The sequence below is a fragment of the Nomascus leucogenys genome, chromosome 23 (assembly GCF_006542625.1).
Source record: "Nomascus leucogenys isolate Asia chromosome 23, Asia_NLE_v1, whole genome shotgun sequence".
In the NCBI taxonomy this organism is placed as follows: Eukaryota; Metazoa; Chordata; class Mammalia; order Primates; family Hylobatidae; genus Nomascus; species Nomascus leucogenys.
This window is the reverse complement of record NC_044403.1, coordinates 31,225,400-31,249,402: the sequence shown is the minus strand read 5'-3', so window position 1 is coordinate 31,249,402 and position 24,003 is coordinate 31,225,400. Positions and strand designations below refer to the sequence as shown.

At 46.7% G+C, this 24,003-nt stretch overlaps 1 protein-coding gene across 6 annotated transcripts in view; it reads left to right on the top strand.

Moving 5' to 3' along the window:
• ERC1 (ELKS/RAB6-interacting/CAST family member 1) overlaps positions 1–19,959 on the top strand; it is a 481,383-nt gene extending 461,424 nt beyond the window's left edge. For all 6 annotated transcript variants that reach the window (XM_030804352.1, XM_030804346.1, XM_030804349.1 and 3 more), the window contains one exon: positions 14,188–19,959. In XM_030804352.1, coding sequence (XP_030660212.1) covers positions 14,188–14,325 — 138 coding nt within the window. In that variant the 3' untranslated portion in view covers positions 14,326–19,959. The remainder of the gene's footprint in view (positions 1–14,187) is intronic.
• Positions 19,960–24,003: the final 4,044 nt, after the last annotated feature.

Sequence of the window (24,003 nt, the reverse complement as noted above, 5' to 3'; positions counted from 1 at the left end):
GGGAGACTTCTTTTTCTCCATGGAGAGCTTGTGCGCCTGGATGCGGTAGAGCCTGGTCCTCTAACCACTGGCCAGGCTAGATAGATACATACTAAGTTTTCCCACAACAGATAGATCTATCAGTCTAACCTGTGTACCTGGCCCTGTACCTCTTGAGACCTCAGCTGTCTTACTTGTAAGGTTAGAGAATGGAACTGGTAGTTCTTGTAGCTCCCTTCCGGGCTGATGAGTCTAAGTTTCAGAATTGGCCTGTTTTGGGTGTAGCATTTGTAGGTCTCGTTGCTCCATTGTTGGGTATTTGCCTGAGCTGCAGGTTGGGGACCGGACAGGGTAGAAAACTAAACAATAATTTATGTTTTTATATAGATTCACTAGAAATCTTGACTGTTTTATTTCTTTTAGGGCTGGGGGCTGCCAGTGTCCGTTGCAGAGTTGTCAGTGCCATAGCTGGGAAGCAGAGAAGCTCTTGATTTGTTTTTGTTTTGTTTTTAACCTTTGAAAATGAATGGTAGAAATATGTGATGACCAAGCACAGTGGCTCCCCACTATAATCCCAGCACTTTGGGAAGCCAAGGTGGGAGGATTGCTTGAGGCCAGGAGTTCAAGACCAGTCTGGGCAACATAGTGAGAGACCTCCTCTCTAAAAAAAAAATTTTTAAATTAGCGGGGTGTGGTGGCATGTCCTTGTAGTCCCAGCTACTTGGGAAGCTGAGGTGGGAGAATCACTTGAGCCTAGGAGGTAGAGATTGCAGTGAACCATGATCACACCACTCCACTCCAGCCTGGGCAACAGAGTGCAACCCTGTCTCAAAAGAAAAAAAAAAGAGAGAGAAAAGGAAGGGAGAAAGGAAAGGAAAAAAGGAAGGAAGGGAAGGAGGGAGGAAGGAAGGAAGATAAATCTAGCTACCCTAAGGCATATGGCTAGCATTCACTCAATAAATATTTAATGAACACTTATTACATGCCAGGCATAAAGTGTTGTTGATAGTACGAGAAAGTAATTACATGCTTGAGTTTCCCTCCCATCCAGGGAATCTCATCTTCTATCATGAGGGAAAGAAAGGAGGAAGTCCCTTTATATCACCACTTGAATCTGGAGGAGATGACTGCAAACTATCAAATTGTTAAGCGGTGGAATTTTGACTTCGGATAGACAGACCCGAATGGAGCCAAACTCTTGTTGATTTTTGTTTGTTTGTTTGTTTTTCTGAGAAGGAGTCTCACTCTGTTGCCCAGGCTGGAGTGCAGTGGTGCGATCTCAGCTCACTGCAACCTCCGCCTCCCGGGTTCAAGCAGTTCTCCTGCCTCAGCTTCCCGAGTAGCTAGGATTACAGGCACACACCACCACACCCAGCTAATTTTTGCATTTTTTTTTTAGTAGAGACGGGGTTTCACCATGTTGATCAGGCTTGTCTTGAACTCCTGACCTCGTGATCCACCCACCTCGGCCTCCCAAAGTGCTGGGATTACAGGTGTGAGCCACTGCGCCCGGCCCAAACTCTCGTTTTTATTATGCCATTTTGTTCAAGGTTAGTTATGGAAGAGCAGGAACGTCTTATTTACTTTTGGTCTAAGCAACAGCCTTTCCTTCCTATAGAAACAAATTCATACATTGCCTGGCAAAGGAGTTCATCACAAAGTAGGAAGGGGAGCTGGGTGTGGTGGTGCACACCCATAGTCCCGGCTACTCAGGGGTCTAAGACAGGAAGATCGCTTGAGCCCAGGAGTTCCAGGCTGCAGTGAGCTGTGATCTCGCCACCGCACTCCAGCCTGGGAGACAGAATGAGACCCTATCTCAAAAAAAACAAAAAGGACAGGGAGGGAGAAGGAGAAGGCCCCACAGCAGCCTCACAGTCATTACCACTTGCACAGAGTCTGCTGCGAGGGCTTGAAAGGAGCAGAGGACTTCGGAGTTAACTTTAATCAGTGGGAAATAACCACAGGATAAATTCTTCAAGAGCAATTTTAGTTTTCCCTGGTACTAAGTGCTAAAGGGACTCTGTAGAGTCAAAACGTGACCAGACGCCTGTAGAAAAATAGATGCCTGGGCAAAAGATTGAGGTTTAGAGGGATTGCAGAGGGTTAGAGGGATTCCAGATCCCCCTGTGTAAGTTTTATGTCTTACTCAATAGATGCTCTTAGGGCAAAATACATTTCCATTTATTCCAGTTGTGTGAAATTCCAAACTAGGAAGTTATGTTATATCTTCATGTCTCCTAAGAAGCCTGCAGATTCAAGCTAGGGGCTTCTGGGCCAGACCTGGCCAGGACGAGCACCATTTCCACTTGATCTGTCAGCTCCAAAAGGCTCCAACCATCATGCCAGATTACAGCTCAGACCTCATGGCCTGTGACACATCCTGGGACTTAGCTGTTAGGACCTCAAGTTTAGATTCTTGTCTGCTTAAACCAAACTAGGCATTTCTGAATAATTTCCTGCCCTCCACCAAACCATCTGCAGAAAGGAGTTAATCTGAGTCACTGCCAACCACAGAGGAATTCATTCACTGACCCCTCTTGTAACCGTCCCTTCTTTATACCCATCAATACATCCTCCCTTTCACCTCATGCTTTGTGACTATGAATAGAGTTGTTTACCTTGAAATCAGGCCAAGTCCACAGAACTTTTAACTGTTTTTTCTCTTTTACAAATTTACTTCACGGAGTTCTGGTAGCTCTCTCTAACATCTTTCCTAGAGAGAAAATGTTGTTTCTGTTGTAAAATCATGACTTGTGCTGAGCAGTAAACGTTTGGGGCAGTCTCCCTGAATCAAGCAGCCCACCCCTCAACTCTGCTTCTCTTTCTCCATTCAGCCCCCTCGCACTCCTTATTCTTTAGACTGTCAGCTTGTTCTCTGGCAGTTATCCTAACACTGAAAGAGGGAAGGGGGCCTGAGTGGTTTCCCCTGCAGCCAGTCGTAACCAAGCTTTTGTCTGCCATGTGCTTGGAGAGCCTCATCTCTGAAATGTTCCCGTTCTGCGCTTCCTCTGTCCGTTTCTTCCCTGCACAGTGGTAGGGGCTGAGGCATTCTCCCCTTCCCTCTGCTGCATATGCTTCCAGCCTATGTTGCTTTGAGCATTCAGATTGAGTTGCTGTTGCATTTGTGATTCTTGGCTCAGGTCCCTCTAGAAATCATATTACTACTCTGAGTTCAAGGAGGGCTGGAACAGCTACTAAGAACAGAATGCATTTTAATAACATTCAACACACAAAAGCCAGAGAATTTCTGCCGGAGGCCACCTTTGTATCCTGTACTTGTCCCGTATTCCATCCCTTAAGAACTTTAAACAGAGGGGGTGCTACACTGTGTAGTTTATGTGCCCTGCTGTCTACCAAAGGCCCGTATCATCAGACTTTTTTGGTATGGACACGCTTCAAATTTGAACTTAAATAGCTTTTTAGAACATTATCAAGGCCTTTCCCCAGAATTAGTATCTATTCCTTTATTTCATTCACCATTTTCAGATTGTCTGCTACATGCAGGCCTTTTGTTACAAGGCAACATTGGTATACAAAAAAGAATTCACCAAAGAGCTTGAAGAACAGTTGGGGAATTAAACATATAACCAACTATTGAAAGGGGACAAAATGAATACTGTAGCAGTTTACACTTCTAACTGGGGATGGCGTTACAGAGAAAAGAGGCTCAACCGTGAAGGATAAGAAAGAGAAGAAAGATGTGTAGGAAGTAAGGTTGTCCACATTCTAGAATGAGAGAAAAGGAAAAGCAAAGACAGGGAATGGCAGGTGTGTACCAGGAGATGAAACTGGAGCACTAGCTCCCATGCCAAAAAGCTTAGTCTTTTATTTTGTAGGAAGGAAATCATTTAAGATGTTGGAAGAGGAGGAGGGAACTGTTGCGGCCTATTTTAGAAAGATTACTCTTACACCAGGGCTGAAGTGGTTATGAAGCTATTGCAAGATGGTAGGACATGAGAGCTTGAATTGGGATTGTTAACAAGGATATCAGAAATGAAAAAACTAGGCTAGATGTGGTGGCTCACACCTGTAATTTCAACGTGGGAGGCTGAAGCGGGAGGATTGCTTAAGGCCAGGAGTTGAAGAGCAGCCTGGGCAACATAGTGAGACTCATCTCTTCAAAAAAAAAAAGCCAGGCACGGTGGCTCACACCTGTAATCCCAGCACTTTGGGAGGCCGAGGTGGGCAGATCACAGGGTCAGGAGATCAAGACCATCCTGGCTAACACAGTGGAACCCCATCTCTACTAAAAATACAAAAAAAATTATCCTGACGTGCTGGCGGGCACCTGTGGTCCCAGCTACTCAGGAGGCTGAGGCAGGAGAATGGCGTGAACCCGGGAGGCAGAGATTGCAGTGAGCTGAGATCGCACCACTGCACTCCAGCCTGGGCGACAGAGCGAGACTCCGTCTCAAAAAAAAAAAAAAAACTTAGCCAGGCATGGTGGCGCTCTCCTGTAGTCCTAGCTACTCGGGAAGCTGATGCAGGAGGATCACTTGAGGCCAGGAGTTAGAGGTTACAGTGAGCTATGATCACTCCACTGAACTCCAGCCTGGGCAACAGAGCAAAAGAAAAGAAAGAAAAAACTAAATTAGAAGAAACATGATCTGGAAAGAGCATTAATAGGAAACTCACAGAAGAAGTGGCCAATAAATATATTTTTTAATGTTTTACCCCAATTTTTGGCTTCACTGCAGATGGGAAGAACTACGAATGAAAACAGTGCTGTCATACTGGGAAGGCTGGGATTGGTTGGTTTGTTGGAGTCCCCAGTATGTTCAGAGAGTGCGAAAATGGCACCCTTGTTTCTTGCTTATGGGCTGCATATTAGTACAGCTATTCTAGAATGGCCTGGTTACTTGTCAAAAGCTTTACACAGGTCTATACCCTTTGACTCAGGAATTTTAAGTAAAAAATCATAGACATGCAAAGATTTATGTATGGGAAAATATAATACATTAATATTTATAGTAATGAAAACTTGAGAACAAACTGTCTATTGGAGTTAAATACATTACAATATATTAATAAAATGGATTACAATGCAGCCTATTATAAATTATTTTAGAAGAATATTTTATCACATGAAAAACTGTTTAATTATTGGGTGAAAAGAACAATTCATTAAATACATGAACAGTATGATTTGATGTGTGAAGGGAACATTCACCAAGAGATGTCTGTCAGACACTGGAAAGATGTGAGTCTGCAACTCAGTAGAGAAAGAAGCTAGAGTCAGAATTGTGTGAATCCACCTTCATAATGGTTACGTTTAGATGATGGACGTAGAAGAGTTATTATGCTAGTTATTATACATGTGATATTTTCTGTGAGAAAAAAAATTTTTTGAGAAAAAACACCTACCTCAAAAGAAATAAATTTGAAAGAAAGTGGATTAAATGTGTTAATGCACTAAAGCACTTAGAATAATACTTGGCCCATAATAAATGCCCAGTAAGTTAGTTGCTGTTATTGTCACCCCCCCTTTTAAAGCTAAAGGTAAACACGTTTCACGAAGCAGAGGATCTAAGAAAGAAAAGTGGACAGTCTCCTTAGACCTCAGGAAACCCCTGCATGTGTGAGACTGAGCAGAAAGAAGAACACCAGGACAGGCAAGAAATGTTGGGGCAGGCAGAGGAGAACCAGAAACGTGGGTGTCGGGGGCCTCGAGGGCAGACAGCCTAGCAGGTGTTTTCAGGGTCAGATTGGATCGTACAGTTAGATAATCCTTGGGGGTCCTTGGCTTTTTTCTTAAGTTTTGAAATACAACGTGCATACAGAAAAGTACACAAATCCTATGTATATAGCTGAATTACACACTCATATAGCAAATTCTTGGAACAAGCAGCAGAATGTTACCAGTGCCTAGAAGCCCCTTGTCATCCTCCTTCCAGTCCCCCCTCATCCTCCAAGGATAACCTGACCTCAAACACCACAGATGAGCTCTGCCTGTTTTTAAACTTTCTATGCCTGGAATCACACCATACCAATTGTGTGTGGATTCACACAATTCTAACTCTAGCTTCTTTCTCTACTGAGTTTCAGACTCTATTGTGTCTGGATTCTGTCATTCAACATCATGTTTATGAATTGTATCTGTTTTGTTACACATACAGTTCATTCATTCTCATTGCTGTATGATATTCCATTGTATGAATGTGTCACAAATTGTTTATCGTCTATTTATTATTCAATATGGACATTTGGGTTGTTCCCAGGTTTTAATACTCTTATCAGTGTCTTCAGGTGAATTTATATATACCTACAAGTCCACTTGTTCAGCCTTGGCATTCAACTTTAGTAGATACTGCCAGATGTTTTTCTAAAGTGGTGGTGCCCATTTACACTCCCACCGGGAGTGTAGGAGAGGCCAAGTGGTTCCACATCCTTGTCAGCACTTGATACTGTCTGTCTTTTTAAATTTTAGCCATTCTGGTGGTCATTTAGTGGTATCTCCTTGTGATTTTAACTTGTATTTTCCTGATGACTAATGAGTTATCCACCTTTTTATATGTCTGTTAACCATTTCAGTATACTCTTGTGGTCATTCAAGTGTCTTGCCTATTTTTCATTATTAACTGTTGTTACTACTTTATAGGAGTTCTTTATATATTATGGATATGCATATATCAGATATGTATCTTCTCCTGTGGAGTGCCCTTTCACTCTCTTAATGGTGTCTTTTAAGAGACAGAAATCCGGCCGGGCACGGTGGCTCACGCCTGTAATCCCAGCACTTTGAGAGGCTGACGCAGGCGGATCACGAGGTCAGGAGATCAAGGCCATCCTGGCTAACACATTGAAACCCCATCTCTACTAAAAATACAAAAAAATTAGCCGGGCGTGGTGGCGGGCACCTGTAGTCCTAGCTACTCGGGAGGCTGAGGCAGGAGGATGGTGTGAACCCGGGATGTGGAGCTTGCAGTGAGCCAAGATCGCGCCACTGCACTCCAGCCTGGGCAACAGAGTGAGACTCCATCTCAATAAAAAAAAAAAAAAAAAAGAGAGACAGAAATCCTTAATTTTAATGTAGATCCAGTTTATCAATTTTTTCTTTCTGTTATTATTGCTTTTGTGTTCTGTTTAAGAAATCTTTACATTCCCTAAAGATGGTCTCTTACATTTTCTTGTAAATGCTTTATTATTTTACCCTTCACATTTATATATGTATTCATCATGAATTGATTTTTGTTAATGGTATGAGGTAGAAATCCAAATTTGTTTCACATATAGCCCCACCATTTATCAGAAAGACCATCCTTTCCCAATGCACAATCAAGTGGCCATGTATGTGTAGGGTTTTTTCTGTGTTCTCTTTTTGTCCTATTGGTCTGTCTGCCCTCGTGCCAGTGTTACGTGTGTTCATCGCTGCCGCCTTGCAGTGACAGTCTTCTTCCAGAGAGGAACGTTTGTACAGCTTCGTTCTTGGCAGCCATCTTGGCTGTTCTTGGCTCTCTGCATTTCCACTTACTCTTTGGAATCAGCTCATCTGTTCACATACACACCTGCCAGTTTTGATAGGGCTTGCATCGACCATATAGATTGGTTGAGGCAGAATTCACACCTTTACAGAATTGAGGCTTCCAATCCTTAATCATGTTTATTCCTCCATTGAAGACATTTTTAACTTCTCCAGATATTTTATAGTTTCAATATAGAGGCTTTTGTAATCTTTCGAGAGGGCAATTTCAGTGAAATAGCAAAAACTAAATTCTTAGTTATTAAGGAGAGAACTCAGAAATGCAGGTAACACATGTAGACTATTCTTTTGAGAAATTTGGTTACAGGAAGAGAAAAGTTGCTACTAGCTTGTGAGATGCAGATTCCAAAAGTCTTTTCAGGACGGGCAGGATTCAGTGCCCTCAGAAGACCTAGTGAAAGACCCAGGGAGGGGAGGGGTTGGAAACAGAGTTCATTGAAGGGACAGAGACATGGAGAGTTAGCTCTGGAGTGTGGGTACGCCTGAGGAGTGTGGAACTCTGCTAGCCTGGAGAAGCCAGGTGGGGTCATTTTGAGGCAGGATGGGTCCAGCACAGCATTACCTCAGACTCCGCGGGTGGTCACATAGTCAACAGCACGGAGCTGTCATGAGCCGTGCCCTTTGCACTGAGAGCAGCAGCAAGCCCTGCTGCCCTCGCGGCTGTCCTCATCCACACCTCCAAGGCCCTGGAATATAGCACATGTTATTTTAACAGCATATTCCATTTTCTCTGCTGAAGGTGCATACTTGTACATGTGTCATTCCAACAGTCCTTTCCTCCAGAGTATCTTAGTTAAAGTAAGGTTTGGTGGAAAGGGGCTTTTTTTTTTTTTTTTTTTTTAAATAAAATCTTGCAGTGCCCAGGAGGCTTGAGAAATATTTTGTAGTGGAAATGTTATATATGGAGGAAACTAAGGTGCTGAGATATGAGGCTTCGTGCTGAAGTTATAGAAAGGGCTGGCAGAATTCATGGGAACAAACTTGTTTTGTAGTTAGTGAAAATTGGTTTACTCTGGAAGTGTTTTTAGATGTTTTGTTATTGTTTGTTTTTAGATAGAAAGCTTTCAGCACATGCACAGAAAATGGCACAGGTATCTATGATATCTAGGGAACTGACTGGGTAAACTTAAGTGCTGCGCATAATTATGGTGTTTTTAAGAAAGTAACCAAGAAGCCAGTATTTTTCACCATAATAGTTGCAGTGGTGGGATTACTTGCTAGTGTTAGAAAATGGAGAATGGGAAATGGAAAATCTCATTGGATTACTCCTTCTCACATTACTACGTTTGGAGTTGTAGTCTTAACAAGGCAATAAAAGGAAGGGGAAAGAAGGAATCAATTCACTGTAACTAGAATGTAATGAGCACTTTCATTAAATCACAATTTAATTTGTACTCTTTGGGAAATTCTTTTCTGGTTTTAAGCCTAAAGGGGCCTGCCTTGAAGACGAGGTGAGGAAGATAAGCAGGTGTGGGAGGGGGTGTGGGTAGCAGGCAGGGGGTCGAAGAAAGCAGGAATATCTCAAGTAGTATCTGTTAGGGGAAGTTTCAGACACTAAAATACATCTTTCCCAACTTATCCACGGAATCCATTGCATCCCAAAGCCATGCAAAAACTGCCTTTTTTCATGTGATGCGCATGGTAAAGACATGGAGACGCCCCCAGATGTCCCCCTTACTCTGGGCGGTCTGTTGCAAGCTCCCCAGTGGATGCTGAAACTGTAGATGGTACTGAAGCCTATGGATGCTGTTTTCTCCTATACATACATACCTGAGATAAAGTTTAGTTTATAAATTAGGTACAGTAAGAGATTAATAATAAAATAGGACAGTTATAGCAATACTCAGAACAGCATGCACTGTAAAACTTATGAATTGTTTATTTCTGGAATTTTCCATTTAATATTTCCAGATTGCAGTTGACTGAGGGTAATTGAAACCGTGGAAAGGGAAACCACGGACAAGGGGGCGCTGCCGTATTTTAGTATAAGGAGGTACTAATCCATTTCAGGTTTTGTTTTCACACCTGTGCTGTGTAACACATTCATCTAAGTTTCTCGTTTGGTTTCTTCACATTGCCTCTCTTTCCTCAGCAATCTAAAAGCTGTAACAACACATGCCTGTCCTCCTTTGACTTCAGAATGACTAAAGCTTTACAATCAAAGTCAACAAAATAAAAATCACATTTTAAAAGTAATCACAGTTACACAAGAGAAGTTGATCTTGAGATTCTTTCAAGCCAAGAAAAAATAGAATGGATCAAGTGCCAATGAAATCTCTCCCTGCTCAGCTGTGCCCACATTTAGTGCTGCTTTCAGATAAAATTTGAATGATGCCTAATCCCTGGAGAACAGAGAAAGGCCTTCTAGAAGGAAAGCAACTCCAGCTAGTGAAGGAACACCTCCTTCTCCAAACTTTTCGATTCTGTGATTCCCTTATTTTTGAACACCTTTTCCCAGGCATAGCGTACATTAGACCCTGGAAAAAGCGTAGCCTTATAGTCTGCCTCTGGTTTTTTTTTCCTTAATCTTACTCCACCGCTTCTTGTTATACTTCTTCCTCCAGTGCTAAATCACTCGTCCCCCTTCTTGTTTACACCCTCCTGGCATTTGTAGGTAATAATCACATTTCCCTGCCCTTTGTTTTTACTTAGTTCGGGTCTCCATGTTTAGTTTTTCTAATCCTGCCCATAAAATGATTCTTTCAGCTTCTTAGTCATGCTGCCATTTTTCTTTGAACTCACTTCAGTTTGTCTCCATTTTTCTGGTAATGAGGTGTCTGAAACGGAACACAGTGCCCTTAGGTGTGGCCTCGCTGAAACAGTGTAGTGGAATGGGGGTCTGCTGAGGAGTGATGCCCGTGTCTGGCCAGCCCAGGGGCCTTTTGTCTTGAAGAGCTGGAATTGCTTCCGTCAAGATCCAGCGATTCCTGTGCTCCAGAATTGCAGGGAGCAGCCCAGTGCCTTTCCTCCTTTGTGCCTCACCTCATACTGTGTTTCCATTTGAAATGACCCTTTTCTGTCCCTTGCTGTCAAGAAAATACCCGCCCCCCGCAACCCTGCCTTCCTTTCTGTCCAAGCTGAAGGCAGTAGCATTTTATCTCTCCCTATTTGTGGCAGTTACTCCACAGTGTTTTGCATAGAGCACTCAGTCAGTTTTTTAAAGAGTTTTTTGTTGTTTTTTGTTTGTTTGTTTGTTTGTTTGAGATGGAGTTTCGCTCTTGTCTCCCAGGCTGGAGTGCAGTGGCGCGATCTCGGCTCACTGCAACACCCGCCTCCTGGGTCCAAGCGATTCTCCTGCCTCAGCCTCCCGAGTAGCTGGGATTACAGGCACCTGCCACCACGCCCGGCTAATTTTTTTGTATTTTTGGTAGAAGGGGTTTCACCATGTTGGGTACGCTGGTCTCGAACTCCTGATCTCAAGTGATCCACCCGCCTCGACCTCCCAAAGTGCTGGGATTACAGGTGTGAGCCACCGCGCCCGGCCAATTTTTTTATAGTTTTACTGAGATATGATTTACATACATACAACTCACCCATTGCAAGTACATAATTCAGTAGATTTAGTGTGTTCTCAGAGTCGTGCAGCCATTACCATAGTCAATTTTTGAACATTTTTGTCACCGCAAAAGGAAGCCCCCACCCATTAGCAGTCACTGCCAGTCACCCCATCCTACCCCAGCCCCAAGCAGCTGCTACTCTTACTTCCCAACTCTGGATTTGGCTACTCTGGAATTTCATCAAGAATGGAATCAGGCTGGGCATGGTGGCTCACGCCTGTAATCCCAAATCTGGCCCCTCAGTGTTCTGGTCTTTTAGTCACCATTTAGCAGAAAGAAGATTGCTAGGTCTATTCTTAACTCTTTGATATATTTAAGAAGCACTGTGCTAATTCTTGACTCAGAGCATCTAGATTCTTTTTTTTCTTTTCTTTTCTTTCCCTGTCTTATGGTGTCAAGCATCTAGATTTTTTTTTTTTTTTTTTTTTTTTTTTTTGCCTGTTTTAAAATGGAATCTCAGCTGGGTGTGGTGGCTCACACCTGTAATCTCAACATTTTAGGAGGCCGAGGCAGAAGGATCACTTGAGGCCAGGGGTTCAAGACCTGCCAGTGCAACATAGTTAGACCCCACCTCTAAAAAAAAAAAAAAGAAAAGAGAAATACACAAATTAGCCAGGCATGGTGGCACACATCTGTAATCCCAGCTACTTAAGAGGCTGCAGCAGGAAGGTCACATGACTCAGGAGGTCGAGGCCACCGTGAGCCTGATCAAACCATTGCACTCACCCCCGGACAACAGAGGGAGACCCTGTCTCAAATTAATAGAAAGAGAGGGAAGGAGGGTGGGAGGGAAGGAGGGAAGGAGGGAGGGAGGAAGGAAAGAAGGAAAGAAAAGAAACAAGAAGAGAGAGAGAAAGAAGAAAGAAAGAAAAGAAAGGAAAGAGAGAGAGAAAGAGGCCAGGTGCAGTGACTCACGCCTGTAATCCCAACACTTTGGGAGGCTGAGGCGGGCGGATCACAAGGTCAGGAGATCGAGACCATCCTGGCTAACACAGTGAAGCCCCGTCTCTACTAAAAATATAAAAAGTTAGCTGGGCATGGTAGCAGGCGCCTGTAGTCCCAAGTACTCGGGAGGCTGAGGCAGGAGAATGGCAGGAACCTGGGAGGCGGAGGTTGCAGTGAGCTGAGATCGCGCCACCGCACTCCAGCCTGGGTGACAGAGCGAGACTCACGTCTCAAAAAATCAAAAAAATAAATAAATAGAAAGATAGATGGGGTCTCACTATCTTGCCCAGGCTGGACTCAAACTCCTGGGCTCAAGCTCTCCCCCTACCCTCAGCCTCCCAAATAGCTGGGATTACAGGCATGCACCACTGTACGCAGCTCCCTTTTTGCTTTTTAATCTATATGCTCTTGCTGGGTGATCTTACCCATTTAATAACAGTTAGAACACCTAATACTTGTCAAGCATTTTCTATTAGGCATTGCACTGCACTTTATATGACTATCTCATTAAATCCTTAAAACAGCCCTACAAGGTAGGTCACAGGAGCTCACAACTATGAGTACTTTGGGAGGCCGAGGCAGAGGCAGGAGGATTACTTGAGCCCAGGCGTTCAAGACAAGCGTAGGCAACATAGACTCCCATCTCTCCAAAAAATTAAAATTTAAAACATTGGCCTGACATGGTTATTACTGCCTCATTTTACAGATGAGGAAACTGAGACTCAGAGAAGTCAAGGTCAGATGGACTAACTGGCAGAACTGACCTTGAAACCCAGGCAGCCTAACTCTGGAGCGTACGTTCTTAACTGCTTTATATTCCATTTTTAATTTTCCTCCTTTCTTTCCTAAAACCTGCTGTGTCCTTCGTTTTTGGTCTTATTTGTCCAATACCCCCAGCTAGAATTGTCACAAATGATTCTCCAGTTCTCCCTCACTTAACACCTCCCCCTTTTAGTCCTGCCTTTTGAAGAGGCTGAGACCTGCGTGTTCTTTCCACGTCCCCCACCCTCCCTTGCGTCAGCCCCGCCTGGCCCCCACCTGGGCTGGGAGCAGGAGCTGCCCTTGGTGGACTCTTCCTTCTGCTCAGTCTAAGAAAGTGACGGTGCTCATGTCACTGTACCATTTAAAAATGCGTGGACTTCCTTTTTTGTGGTTTTGGTTTTGGTTTGGTTTTTAAGCAGATCACACTGGAACGCCCTCACTTCACATGCGCGGTCTGGCCCTCACGTGTGTTTGCAGCTCCATTTCCTGTCATTCTCCACCCACTCCCTGTGCCTTACATTCCTGCCATCCTGAGGCTTCCCTTTTCACAAGATCTGGGCCAGGCCTGTCCTAGCTCCACGCATCAGCCTTTGGTCTTTTGCGCTAAGCCTCCTTTGTCTTTGATCTCCCAGACAGACTCTAGTCAGCTCTCAAGATCCAGACCCCATGTGTCTTTAGTGGCATTTCCTCAGATTCCTCCAGGGTGAGACAGACACTCTTAGGGCTGCCACAGCACATGCTCAAGCCTCAGCTGTGGCCTCACTCTGCTGGGTGGTCGTTTATGTGTTTACGTGCTTGTCTCCATTAACCTAAATGGGTCTTCAGGACAAGGACCAAATCCCTTCAGCTTTCAGCACCCAGCACAGAGTAGCGCTCAATAAATGTTGGTTAAAATGCTTGAAGGAATGTGAAAGAGGTTGTTAAAAACAACAGGAAGTTAGAAATATACTTACTTCTAAGCAAAGGGATTATCTTGTGTTTCTCAAAGTAATCTCTTCAGCTAAATTAGCAGGCCTCAGGTGGGTAGGCTAATGTCCCGAATGAAAGTGATACTCGGCAAATGGAGAAGTCCTTTAAACTGTAAGTTCCCTTAGGGCGAGGGCCACTCCACGAGGTTAAGATCCTATCTGAGATCTCGTGCCCCTGTCTCCTGCTCTCATGCACGTTAGTGAGCCCCTGTGACTTGGTGGAGAGAACATTCTGTTTAGAGTGAGAGGCCAGGGCTGAAGTCACAGCTCTGCAAAAAATGATCAGCTTTGGGCCTAGAACCAGTGACTAACTTTTTGGGCCTCACTTTCGTGAAGACACATTTGATATTTGCTTTTACACTTTTCTTATGGTTAATTTTGATGCAGAGAGACTTCACATAGAAAGTGCCTTTGTCATTTATTGATGAAAAATAATTCTTAGCTCAGTGCAGATGGGATTGTTGTATCTGAAATCCATCTCTCCTTTCCCTTGCAGCTTCAGGATGAGTTAGAGAAAGGTGAACGGGACAATGCAGAACTGCAGGAGTTTGCCAACGCCATTCTTCAGCAGATAGCAGACCATTGTCCCGACATCCTAGAGCAAGTGGTCAACGCCCTGGAAGAGTCCTCTTGACCCTGCTTTGTGGGGAAGCCTGAGGTAGTCAACCCAGGAGCCAAGAAAGGAGAACTATGAGGAACAGGCGCCCGGAACCTTCTTGGCACCAGACACTACAAACTTCATCCCAACTTGCTCACTTGAAGAAGTGTGATTCCAGCACCGTTTCTACATCTGCCATCTTACTCTGCCTTTCTGCTTTGGATGTGGTCTCTACACTAACCTTCTTGATGTCCAGGGTAGATAAAAGGTCGAATGTCTCTGAGAAACTGCCACCTGGTCATCAGCAGTGGAGAACTGTGGGAGCTGGTGGCTCTGCCCTGACAGAGGGCCATGGAGCAGAGGAGCCTCTCACCTCCTGTCCTCTGACATGAGAATGAAACCAGGAATGGACTTGGAGTTCAACAGGCTGAGAGGAGGCCTCCAGTGGACCAGAGAGCTGAGTGTTCTAATATCACAATAGGTGCTTTCTCCTAAAAGGGTAAAAACAATCTCAAAAAGATTAGAAAAAGAGAAGGGGGGAAGGGAAGAGAAAATTGACTCTTCTTTTTACTGTCTCTTCTGCTTACTTTCCACATGAGATGCTTTGTACCGGGGAGCTGTGAGCAGGCCTCACGATGGCTTGGGAGCACTCGTCCCCCAAGGTCTGAGTCTTCACCCAGCCCTGCCTGTCTGTCCCAGCCTTCCTCACTCTGTTCCTCGGCCAGTTAACAAGAAGGTGGTGTGAGGTGTTCTCCACCAGTTTCTCCTGTTTGAGACTGTTGACCTTATCATACTGAGGTATTAGATCAGATATCTCTAATTGAAGAGCATACGAGGTTGAAAGAGCACCAGCCAGGGCAACATAGCACGACCCTGTCTCTACAAAAAACTTAAAGGAGAACACACAAAGGTGACATATGAGACCCTGTTGTCCCCACCTGCAGCTTTGCCCCAGTAGCAGATGCCTGTTCCTCTTGGGCAGGTTTCCCCTGAACACCTCCAAGAGGTGCCTGCCTTCCCAGCACCCGTGTCCCGAGCGCCTGCAGCCCAGTGATCCCTCGCTCACCCTGCTAGCTTTGCCCTCGACCCGTCTTCTCAGAACCTCAGCCTCGCGCATTGCCTGGAACCTTCTTCTGGCATAAATGAGGGTTTTTCGTCCTACACACATTCCTTCCTCGATTATTTCATTCAGAGAATATTTATGAAATGCCTACTGTGTGCAAGTCATCCAGCCTTGGAAAGGCCACTTCTCAGTGAGGGAGAGGTGTGGTGGATTCTGTGAGACATACCTGCTGGAGTCGAAGCAGTAAATAGCATGTCCTTCCCCTCCCCGATCTTAAGAAAAGGTGTGTTTGCTAGAAAAGTTCCCTAATGGAATTCATGAGTTTGGGGGGGCTCAGTCACCCACTTGCCTATAAGATTCCATTTGATGATTCTGGATTTTTGCTCTTTGTTGTTGCCCTTAGAGAGGCTCTGAGTATCTACTTGTGGGTGGCCACTTCCTGACATCTGCATGTACCTCGTGGAATTCAGCCAGCTTCATGTTGCAAATCAGAAAGCTGACCCCAAGACTGCAGATCAATGAAGGTATTGGCATTGTTAAGGATGTAGCGTAGACAACAGCCGTCGTAAATAATTAGGCATGAAGAAGTAAACCACTTAACCCAAATCTAGTTCTGTGACCACCTCTACCACCAGAACCCAGCAGACACTCACATCTCCTGGTAAGAGTTGCTGGACTCAGTGTTTTTGGTTTGCATTTTCTCCTCTCCTTCCCCACTTATCCAGAGAATTCAAAGTCTGTAGAGTCGGTACAGCCCCATCAGCCCAGGAACTTCCCCCCAGCAGCCCTTGACTGTCCCATTAACCTACATGGTCAGATCTCCAGCTCCCCCTACTCCCTGCTGTAAAACAGTCCCCCTCCCTGTGAGAGGAAACTGTGGAGCGTTTCTTATCGAAGGTTAAATGGACTCTGCTCATAAACCTCTTACTGAGATGCTTCCTGATAGCCAGGCTGGCCAGAGAGGGGTGCAGGGGTTAGACGGTAAGTGGTGGTCGTTGTGGTCAATTACCTCAATTCTGTTCATTGCAGTGCCCATAAACCATGTAGAAAGCTCCCAGTACTGAAAGGCAGGAGTATTAGAATCTCACTTTATCCCCCGTAATATAAAGAACTGGGGTATGATAACAGCCTTCACAGGGCCACAGTGGAACCAAGAAAGCAGGCGAGGCCGTGCCTAAACAAGTGGCCTGGCACGGGCACTGGCCAGCTGCTCTCTCACTGGTCTATCCAGGAAGGCATCAAGCAGGTGCCCCAGATCCCACCCACGTGGCCTTTCTCATCAGGTGCAGCACCTACCACTCTCAGCCACTGGGTGTGTGACTCTCCTCTTCATCTCAACATTCTCCATCACTTCCCCTCCAGAAAAACTGATGGAAGGAAGCCCTCTGTGAGTGCTTCTGAGAAGAAAAGTTTCTGGGACAGATATCATCTGTCTGGTCTCTATGAACAGCAAGGAATCTTCTTGACCCTTCTCGGGCACTGGAGACTGGCTAAGAGTCCAATAATAAACATGGCCTGCCTTTGTGCTGTAGGGCAGAGTGGATGCAGTTTGTAGCTTTCAGAGTATCTCATTGAGTCTAGATCATTGAACCAACACTTAACCAAATGTCCCACTCCCTTCACACTAGGACTTGTCGTTCCATCCCCCTCTCCTAGTAGTCATGGTTTCATATGGTCATACGACTGCTACTGCAGTTATGTAGCCTTGAAAACTCAATGCAGGTTGCCCTTAATTTTCCCCAAACCCCTCCATCGGCAAGTCTAGTTGCCCTTTAGCACCTAAAGATCTGCGCCCCAAATCAATGTCACCATCAAGAGGGCAAGAAGAAGAGTGGGTGTGTTCCCAGCGGGGTTTTGTAACTGAAGAAGTACAGCATGAGCTTCTCATCTTTTCGTGTACCTCTAACCCCCGGTACTCATTGACTCATTGATGAGGTATCTCAATTGAGATTTGCAAGGATTTTGATGCCATTTGAAATGGAAAAATTTTGAACGAGCTTTAACGTGTTTAAGAAATATGGATGGGGCCGGCCACGGTGCCTCATGCCTGTAATCCCAGCACTTTGGGTGGCTGAGGCAGGCGGATCACCTGAGATCAGGAGTTTGAGACCAGCCTGGCCAAGATGGCAAAAACCCCGACTCTACTAAAAATACAAAATTAGCCGGGCGTGGTGGCGTACGCCTGGAATCCCAGCTACTCGGGAGGCAGGAGAATCACTTGAGCCTGGGAGGCAGAGGCCGCAGTGAGCCGAGGTCGTGTCACTGCACTCCAGCCTGGCTGACAGAGCCTCCGTTTAAATATATACATATATATATGGATGGGAATCACCAAATTCATCTCAGCTCTAACCTTTTAACCTTTGTCCTTGCACTTTACAATCTAAAGATCTACCTGTGGCTCTCAGACTCCCTCACACTTGGGTTTTAGAAATAACTTGTAAAGCAGACTGGACCCAAGGCCGCCCTCAGTGTCGAGAGGGGCATTGTGACTTGGCCCTCGAGTTCTGTCAATTGAAGTCTGGTTTTCCGTGAGGAACTTGCAGGCTCACCCACCCCCAGAGTGAGAGAAGAGGAAGGCGAAGTCATCACAGACACGGTCTTAGCCACCTGCTGAACTAATCCCTCCCCTATTGAGGGTCAGGGTTGTGAGGGAACCATCATGTGTCACCCCAAAATATAAATGTTTCTGAGCTGCCCATCCACTGGCATTTGGATTTGCTGCCAAAGTTCTGTTCCTCCCAGAACCATCCCGCCCTCCTGTTGACCATGTTACTTGAGTGTAGGCCCGGCGGCTACCCTCAGAGTCTTTGAGGAAAGAGCCAAGCAAAGAAGACCTCGCTGCGTGGAGTGTGACACCACACGGCATTTCTCAAGCCCAGCGGACCCCATGTCAGCAAATACCAGTAATTTAACATCTGCTTCTGGCCTCATCTTCACCTGCCTGGGTTTGGAACTGAGGAGGAAGGATGAGAAGAGACTGCAGTGCAGCAGGCGCCCTCCGCAGAGCAAGGCCGCCCATCCATCACTGCCAGCCCTGGGCTGCCAGGAGGGGACGTGAACCACTCAAAGGGATGTCTTAGAGAGAATCTGGAGTTTCCCCCATGCACATTAGGGAAGAATTAGGCAAGAAAAGACGTACATTACAGGGAAATCCTTCTGAACAAAATGGCTGTCTTTACCTACTCTTTTTAAGCAAAAACTGTCTCCAGACTTTTTAGTGTCAAAACTGTAACCAACTGTCTCCTGATTGTTTCCAATGTGTTTGGCAAGTGCTGTGACCCTGTTGTAGGTGCTTCTCCTGACTCTTGGGGGAGAAGTGGTTTTAGGGATTGACTTGGGGGAGCGGGTTTTTGTCCCATCCCACCTCCTCTCTTCTTTCTCTGCTTGTCGATATCGTCTGTGTGATTCAGAGAAATGGGGCAGTTACATTGTGTCTGTTGTTGAGATTATTAAAAGATTAAAACGTAGTTGTAGAAATGAAAAATTAAAGAGCTGTGTTTTAAAAATGCAAACCAATATCTTGTTAATAAAGGAATTCAAGCTATGGGGCAGCCACACTCCCCTCCTCCTCCCAGGCTGGCATAGGTGGCCCCCGGCTGGCAGCTTAGGAAGCATGGAGCACACTTACGGTAGTGCCTGCCTGGTCGAGAGACACCTGCCGAGCAAAAGGAATGAGAATCTGGGGCTCAGAGCCTTGCAGTTGTGCCAGGAATTTCCTGTACTTGCTCAGGACCTCTGGGTAGAGGTTTCACAGTTTGTGACCCCATAACCACCCTCACCCCACGTGGGTTCTAGCTCAGTGTGCCTAACACTGCCTGGTAACCTGGGCTTGACCCTGAAGCCCCTGCCCAGCAGGCCACAGGACCTCTCCTGCCCACTTGGTGCTATCTCATCCAGTGACCACCCAGCACGGGTGAGCACTGGCCAGCCTGGAGCCTGCAATCCAGGTGGAACAGACTGTCCTCCATGTCAGTTCCTTCTGGCTTCGGGCCCTCAATTCTTTCCCTTTGAGCTTTGTTAGACCCCAGATCTCCTAGGCCCAGGCTCTCTCTTGACCCCAGAGAAGCCACTGTCGAGAAAGGAAGTGAACCCTGCTGAAGCCAGAGAATCCACCCCGGCCAAAGCAGGCCCTCTGGGTCCAGCCCCTCATTCCACACCACGCCAGTATTGCATCCATCTACTGCAGCTACACATCCTGAGGGCAGCACCACCCACTCTGGCCTGCTGGCGCATCGCAGGACTAGCCCGGGCACCTGCCGGGCACTGCAGGATGTCCAGTGGGGCCTGTGACTTGCTCCCTTATGCATCAGAAGAGAAGTGTTGCACTTTAGTGGAGGAGCTGAGGAGCACCTGCCCCCTTGTAGCTTGAGTTCCTTTTGGTAACAGTAGCAGCCTCCATGGTGGTGTCTGTGATGCAAATGCACCCGCTGCCTTCAACTGTATGTGTGTGTTCCTGCTGGAGTTGTGTTACTGACAAGATAATGACATTACAAAGAAATTGTGTTATATTCAACTTTGCCTTGATAATTATTGTAAACACTTTGTTCATTTTTTCTTTTTTATTCACAAACTAAATCCACCAGGAAATTATAAAGTTATTTAAAAACTGTGTGCTCTGTCCTTTGAGTCTCACCCAGCTGATCGTCTAGGCAAGATGTGTCCTCCAGATGCTAGAAAAGATGGACAAGGTCTGCAGTGCCCAAGAGGCCAACTCCAATGGCAGGCAGCCCGAGGGCCAGGGGTCCCAGGACTTACGGTGGGTGTGGGAGTCACCACACAGCCCTGTGCATAGTGCCACATCCCCCAGCCTGCTGTGACGTCGGAGGAGTGAGCCTCCTTTCCCTTCCCGCCTGATCTCCGGGTTTGCAGCTTTTAAAGTCAGTTCCCGGTTCCCTTTTTCCTTCTTTATACCCTCAGCCCCGGGCCAGGTTATCCATGTCAGATCTCACTGTTCCAGAGCTTAGAGTAGGTGCCCAGCGCTGAGGGATGGTGTTGCTCTTGTGCCAAGATAGAAGAGCCATAAGGGTGGGCCATCAAGGGAGGGCTTTGCCCAGGACTGGGACTCAAGCTTCAGCGGGCGTGTTCTGAGGCACTGACTCTGGCAGGCTGGGTTAACAAAGTGCGAGTGCCAAGAATAAAAGGAGCCGAGAAACCCTGGGCTTGGACACGGCTGTCATTTCCAGCTTTGGATGTGTCTTGGGCCTTAGGCTCAATAAGAAATTACTCTGGGGGATTCCTTTTATGAGAATTACTTTTCTGCTTAGCCACACTTCTGTGTCTACCCGAGAAAGGAATCAAGCCAGCTTGCTGCATTCCTTCTCTCTCCTGTGTAAATTCTGTCACACACACTGGGTGTTGGCTCTTGGGAATTGTAGCAAGAGAGTCCAAACTCGTTCTTCCTGGTCGGCCCTCCCAGTGCCCAGGTCCCACCCTGGCCTCCCTCTCTGCAGCCAGAGCAGCTGTTGGGAAGCTCTGCCAGGGGAGGCGTGCCTGGGAGACGGGGCGCTGTGGACAGGGCCGCAGGGCTGAGGTTGCTTGTACTTTCATCATATGAAGCAGGAACAATTTTACTAGCAAAGCATGTATTATTCTGCGCAATATAAAATCACAACCACAAGCAGATGTGTGCACAGAAAGCTGTCAGATTACACTGGTCAGCTGTTTCCAAGGTTTCCCATTCATCTTTTTTACTATTTATTCACCCTGCATTCTACCAGCACCCAGTTGCAGGCAAGTGGACACAGACGATAGATTTAAGGAAAATATGTGAAAACTTCAAGAATTCCATCCATTGATTTTTTTTGTCGGAATTGAGAAAAGATCACTAGTACTTTATTTTTGAGGTAGAATATCTCAGGCTGGCTCAAAAATCATTAGGAACTAGTTAGGGACTGGGTGCTGTGGCTGAAACCCTTAATCCCAACACTTTGGGAGGCCAAGGTGGGAAGATCACTTGAGGTGAGGAGTTCGAGACCAGCCTGGACAACATAGTGAGACCTCTCTCGTTACAAAAAATTAAAAATTTAGCAGGGCATGGTGGCATGTGCCTATAGTCCCAGCTGCTCTGGAGGCAAGAGGATGACTTGAGCCCAGAAGATTGAGGCTGCAGTGAGCTGCAGTGATCACGCCACTGCACTCCAGCCTAGAGGTGCAGAGAGAAACCCTGTCTCAAAAAAAATAAATAGGCTCTGGGGCTGGGGGGATGCTGGTGTGAGGTTTGTGAGCCTTCCCTGGTGTCCTGGAAAGGGCCCAGACTCACAGACTGCAGCCCTGGGCCGCCCCTTAACCTCCCAGCCTCTCCTTCCCCTCTGGAAGAATGCCTTCTTTATCCCTGTCCGCAGCCTAAGTCATAATGAAGGTGCCGTAGGGTGATCTTTTTCCATTTTGAAATTTCCTTTAAGACTACAGAGCATAAATTGCTTTCTTCACATCTGTGATTTGCTTAAAAATAATCCAGTGTGTCTGTCAGGGAGGAGTGAGGGTGAGGAGCAGAATGTGGAGACAAAAAGATGGGCCAGAGGTCGGTAATTATGAAGCTGGGGAACTGGGTGCATGGGGTTTGTAAGTCCATTCTCCTTATTCTTGTGTTTGAATTTTTCCTGAATCAGTTAAATATTCACATCCTTCAATTGTACTTGCCCATACAGGCCTCTTCCTCCGAAGATGCAAGCAATCTGCATTCACAAAGGGCCACCGTAGCGCTCCGTTCAGAATTTGTGCTTCCCTGTGTTCTAGACTCCAGGCTACAAATAATAAAAGCTAGTGACATGTGGACCACCTGCCAGCTTCAGTTCTGAGCACTGCACGGGTTTGGTGTCGGTTCACCTTCATAGCAGTCCTACAAGGTGGGTACTGTTACCCCCCTTTACAGGAGAGGCACAAAGTGGACGCACGACCTTCCCAGAGTCACACAGCATGTTAGTGGTGAGACTGGAATTCACACCCGACTCTGTCTCCAGAGTGTGTGCTCTTCAGCCCACTGCTGTGGGCGCTTCCCAGGGAGGACAGTCTGCTGCGGACAGCTAAGCCCAGTGAAGTGCAGTGGGGCATGAGGGCAGGCAGTGCTCGTCACACAACTTCAACAGGTGGATTTTGCCAGAAAAGGGGGTGAAGGGAGGCCAAAAAGACAGATGAGCAAGACCAGGGAGGTAGGAAAGTATGAGGAGGGCACTTGGGACAGCAAGTGGCCAGTGTGGACAGAGGACGTGCATACTGCCTGGCTTCAGAGCGACGAGGTGCGGCCATGGCCACAGGTACAGCATGAAAGGGGGTCCCCAGTGCCGTAGGAAGGAGGCCAGCTTGGGAGACACGATCTCAGCCCCAGTGGTCCTGACCCCTCCCCAGCTACCGATGAAGAAAACCTCCCCAGGGGCTGATATAAAAAAGCAAAGGAAACACACCTGGGCACATCCGTTCTGGAGCTGCCAGCCTGTGACCTGAGGGAGGCTCCCCAGGCCATGTGCAGAGAAGCTACGTGAGGGGACTCTGCTTCCCTAAGGGAAGGAGGATGTTCTTATTGATACATTGAGAGACACATCTGCCTCTGTCACCCAGGCTGGAGTGTAGCGGTGCAATCATAGCTCACCGCAGCCTCGACCTCCTGGGCTCAAGTGATCCTCCTGCCTCAGCCTCCTGAGGAGCTGGGATGACAGGTGTGTGCCACCACGCCAGCTAATTTTCTAAACTCTTGTAGAGATCAGTCTCACTATGTTGCCCAGACTGGTCTTGAATCCTGAGCTCAGGCAATCTTCCCGCCTCAGCCTCCCTAAGTGCTGGGATATAGGTGTTAGCCAAAGCACCAGCTGACATGTGACATTGTTTTTACTGCATCCAGGCAGGTGGGCCCTTTTGAAAGGGCATCACTTAATCTTCAGTTACTCAACACGAGGTATGTATTTTGTCTCCCTTCACCTGCTTTTCTGGCAGAGAAACTAGAAAGAGTAAGTTGCCCTGAGTTATACAGCAACTTAACTGGACCTGGGTTCAGAATGGGTCCATCGCTTCCGAACCTTTCTCTGGCCCCAGAGGGATGCCCAACCTCAGAGGGGTTGAGGAGGCATCAGGGCCACACTGTGGCTGGGGGCTTCAGAGGAAAGAGGAAAATAATATGCGTGGCTTGGTCACCGTTACGGTGGATGCGAGTCACATCAGGATTTCAGGCTCTGTTTGGCTCTGGGCAGTTTATTTCCTGGGAATGAGGCGATGAAGCCCTATGAATGTTCTCTCCTCCAGGCCCTTGATGGGACAGGAATGAGGTTTGCAGGCTTGGTAATGCCACTCCAGCCCTCCCTGTCCACAGGGACCATTCCTTTGCCATGTCGTCTGGGGAAGAATCCATCCCCTGCCATAGGCAATGGCTTACAGGGTGACCTGGGACATCCGCAGCCTTCGGCTGGGTTCAGCTGTGAAGCACTCTTCTTCCCAACTCTTCCTGCTGCTTCCAGCGTGCCGACATTCATCTTTCCCTTCCCGAGTTAACGCTCAGTTCTGTCTTGGCCACCTTGGCACCTTCCCGGCCCCTCGGTCTCAGTCTCCACAGCACTTGGTCGGCTCAGCCTTGCTCGTCGTGCAAATGAAGAACTTGAGCCATGCTCCTTCGAAGAGGGAGAGTCAGATGTGGGCAAAAAAAGATGCATCAAATGTCTGAGAAA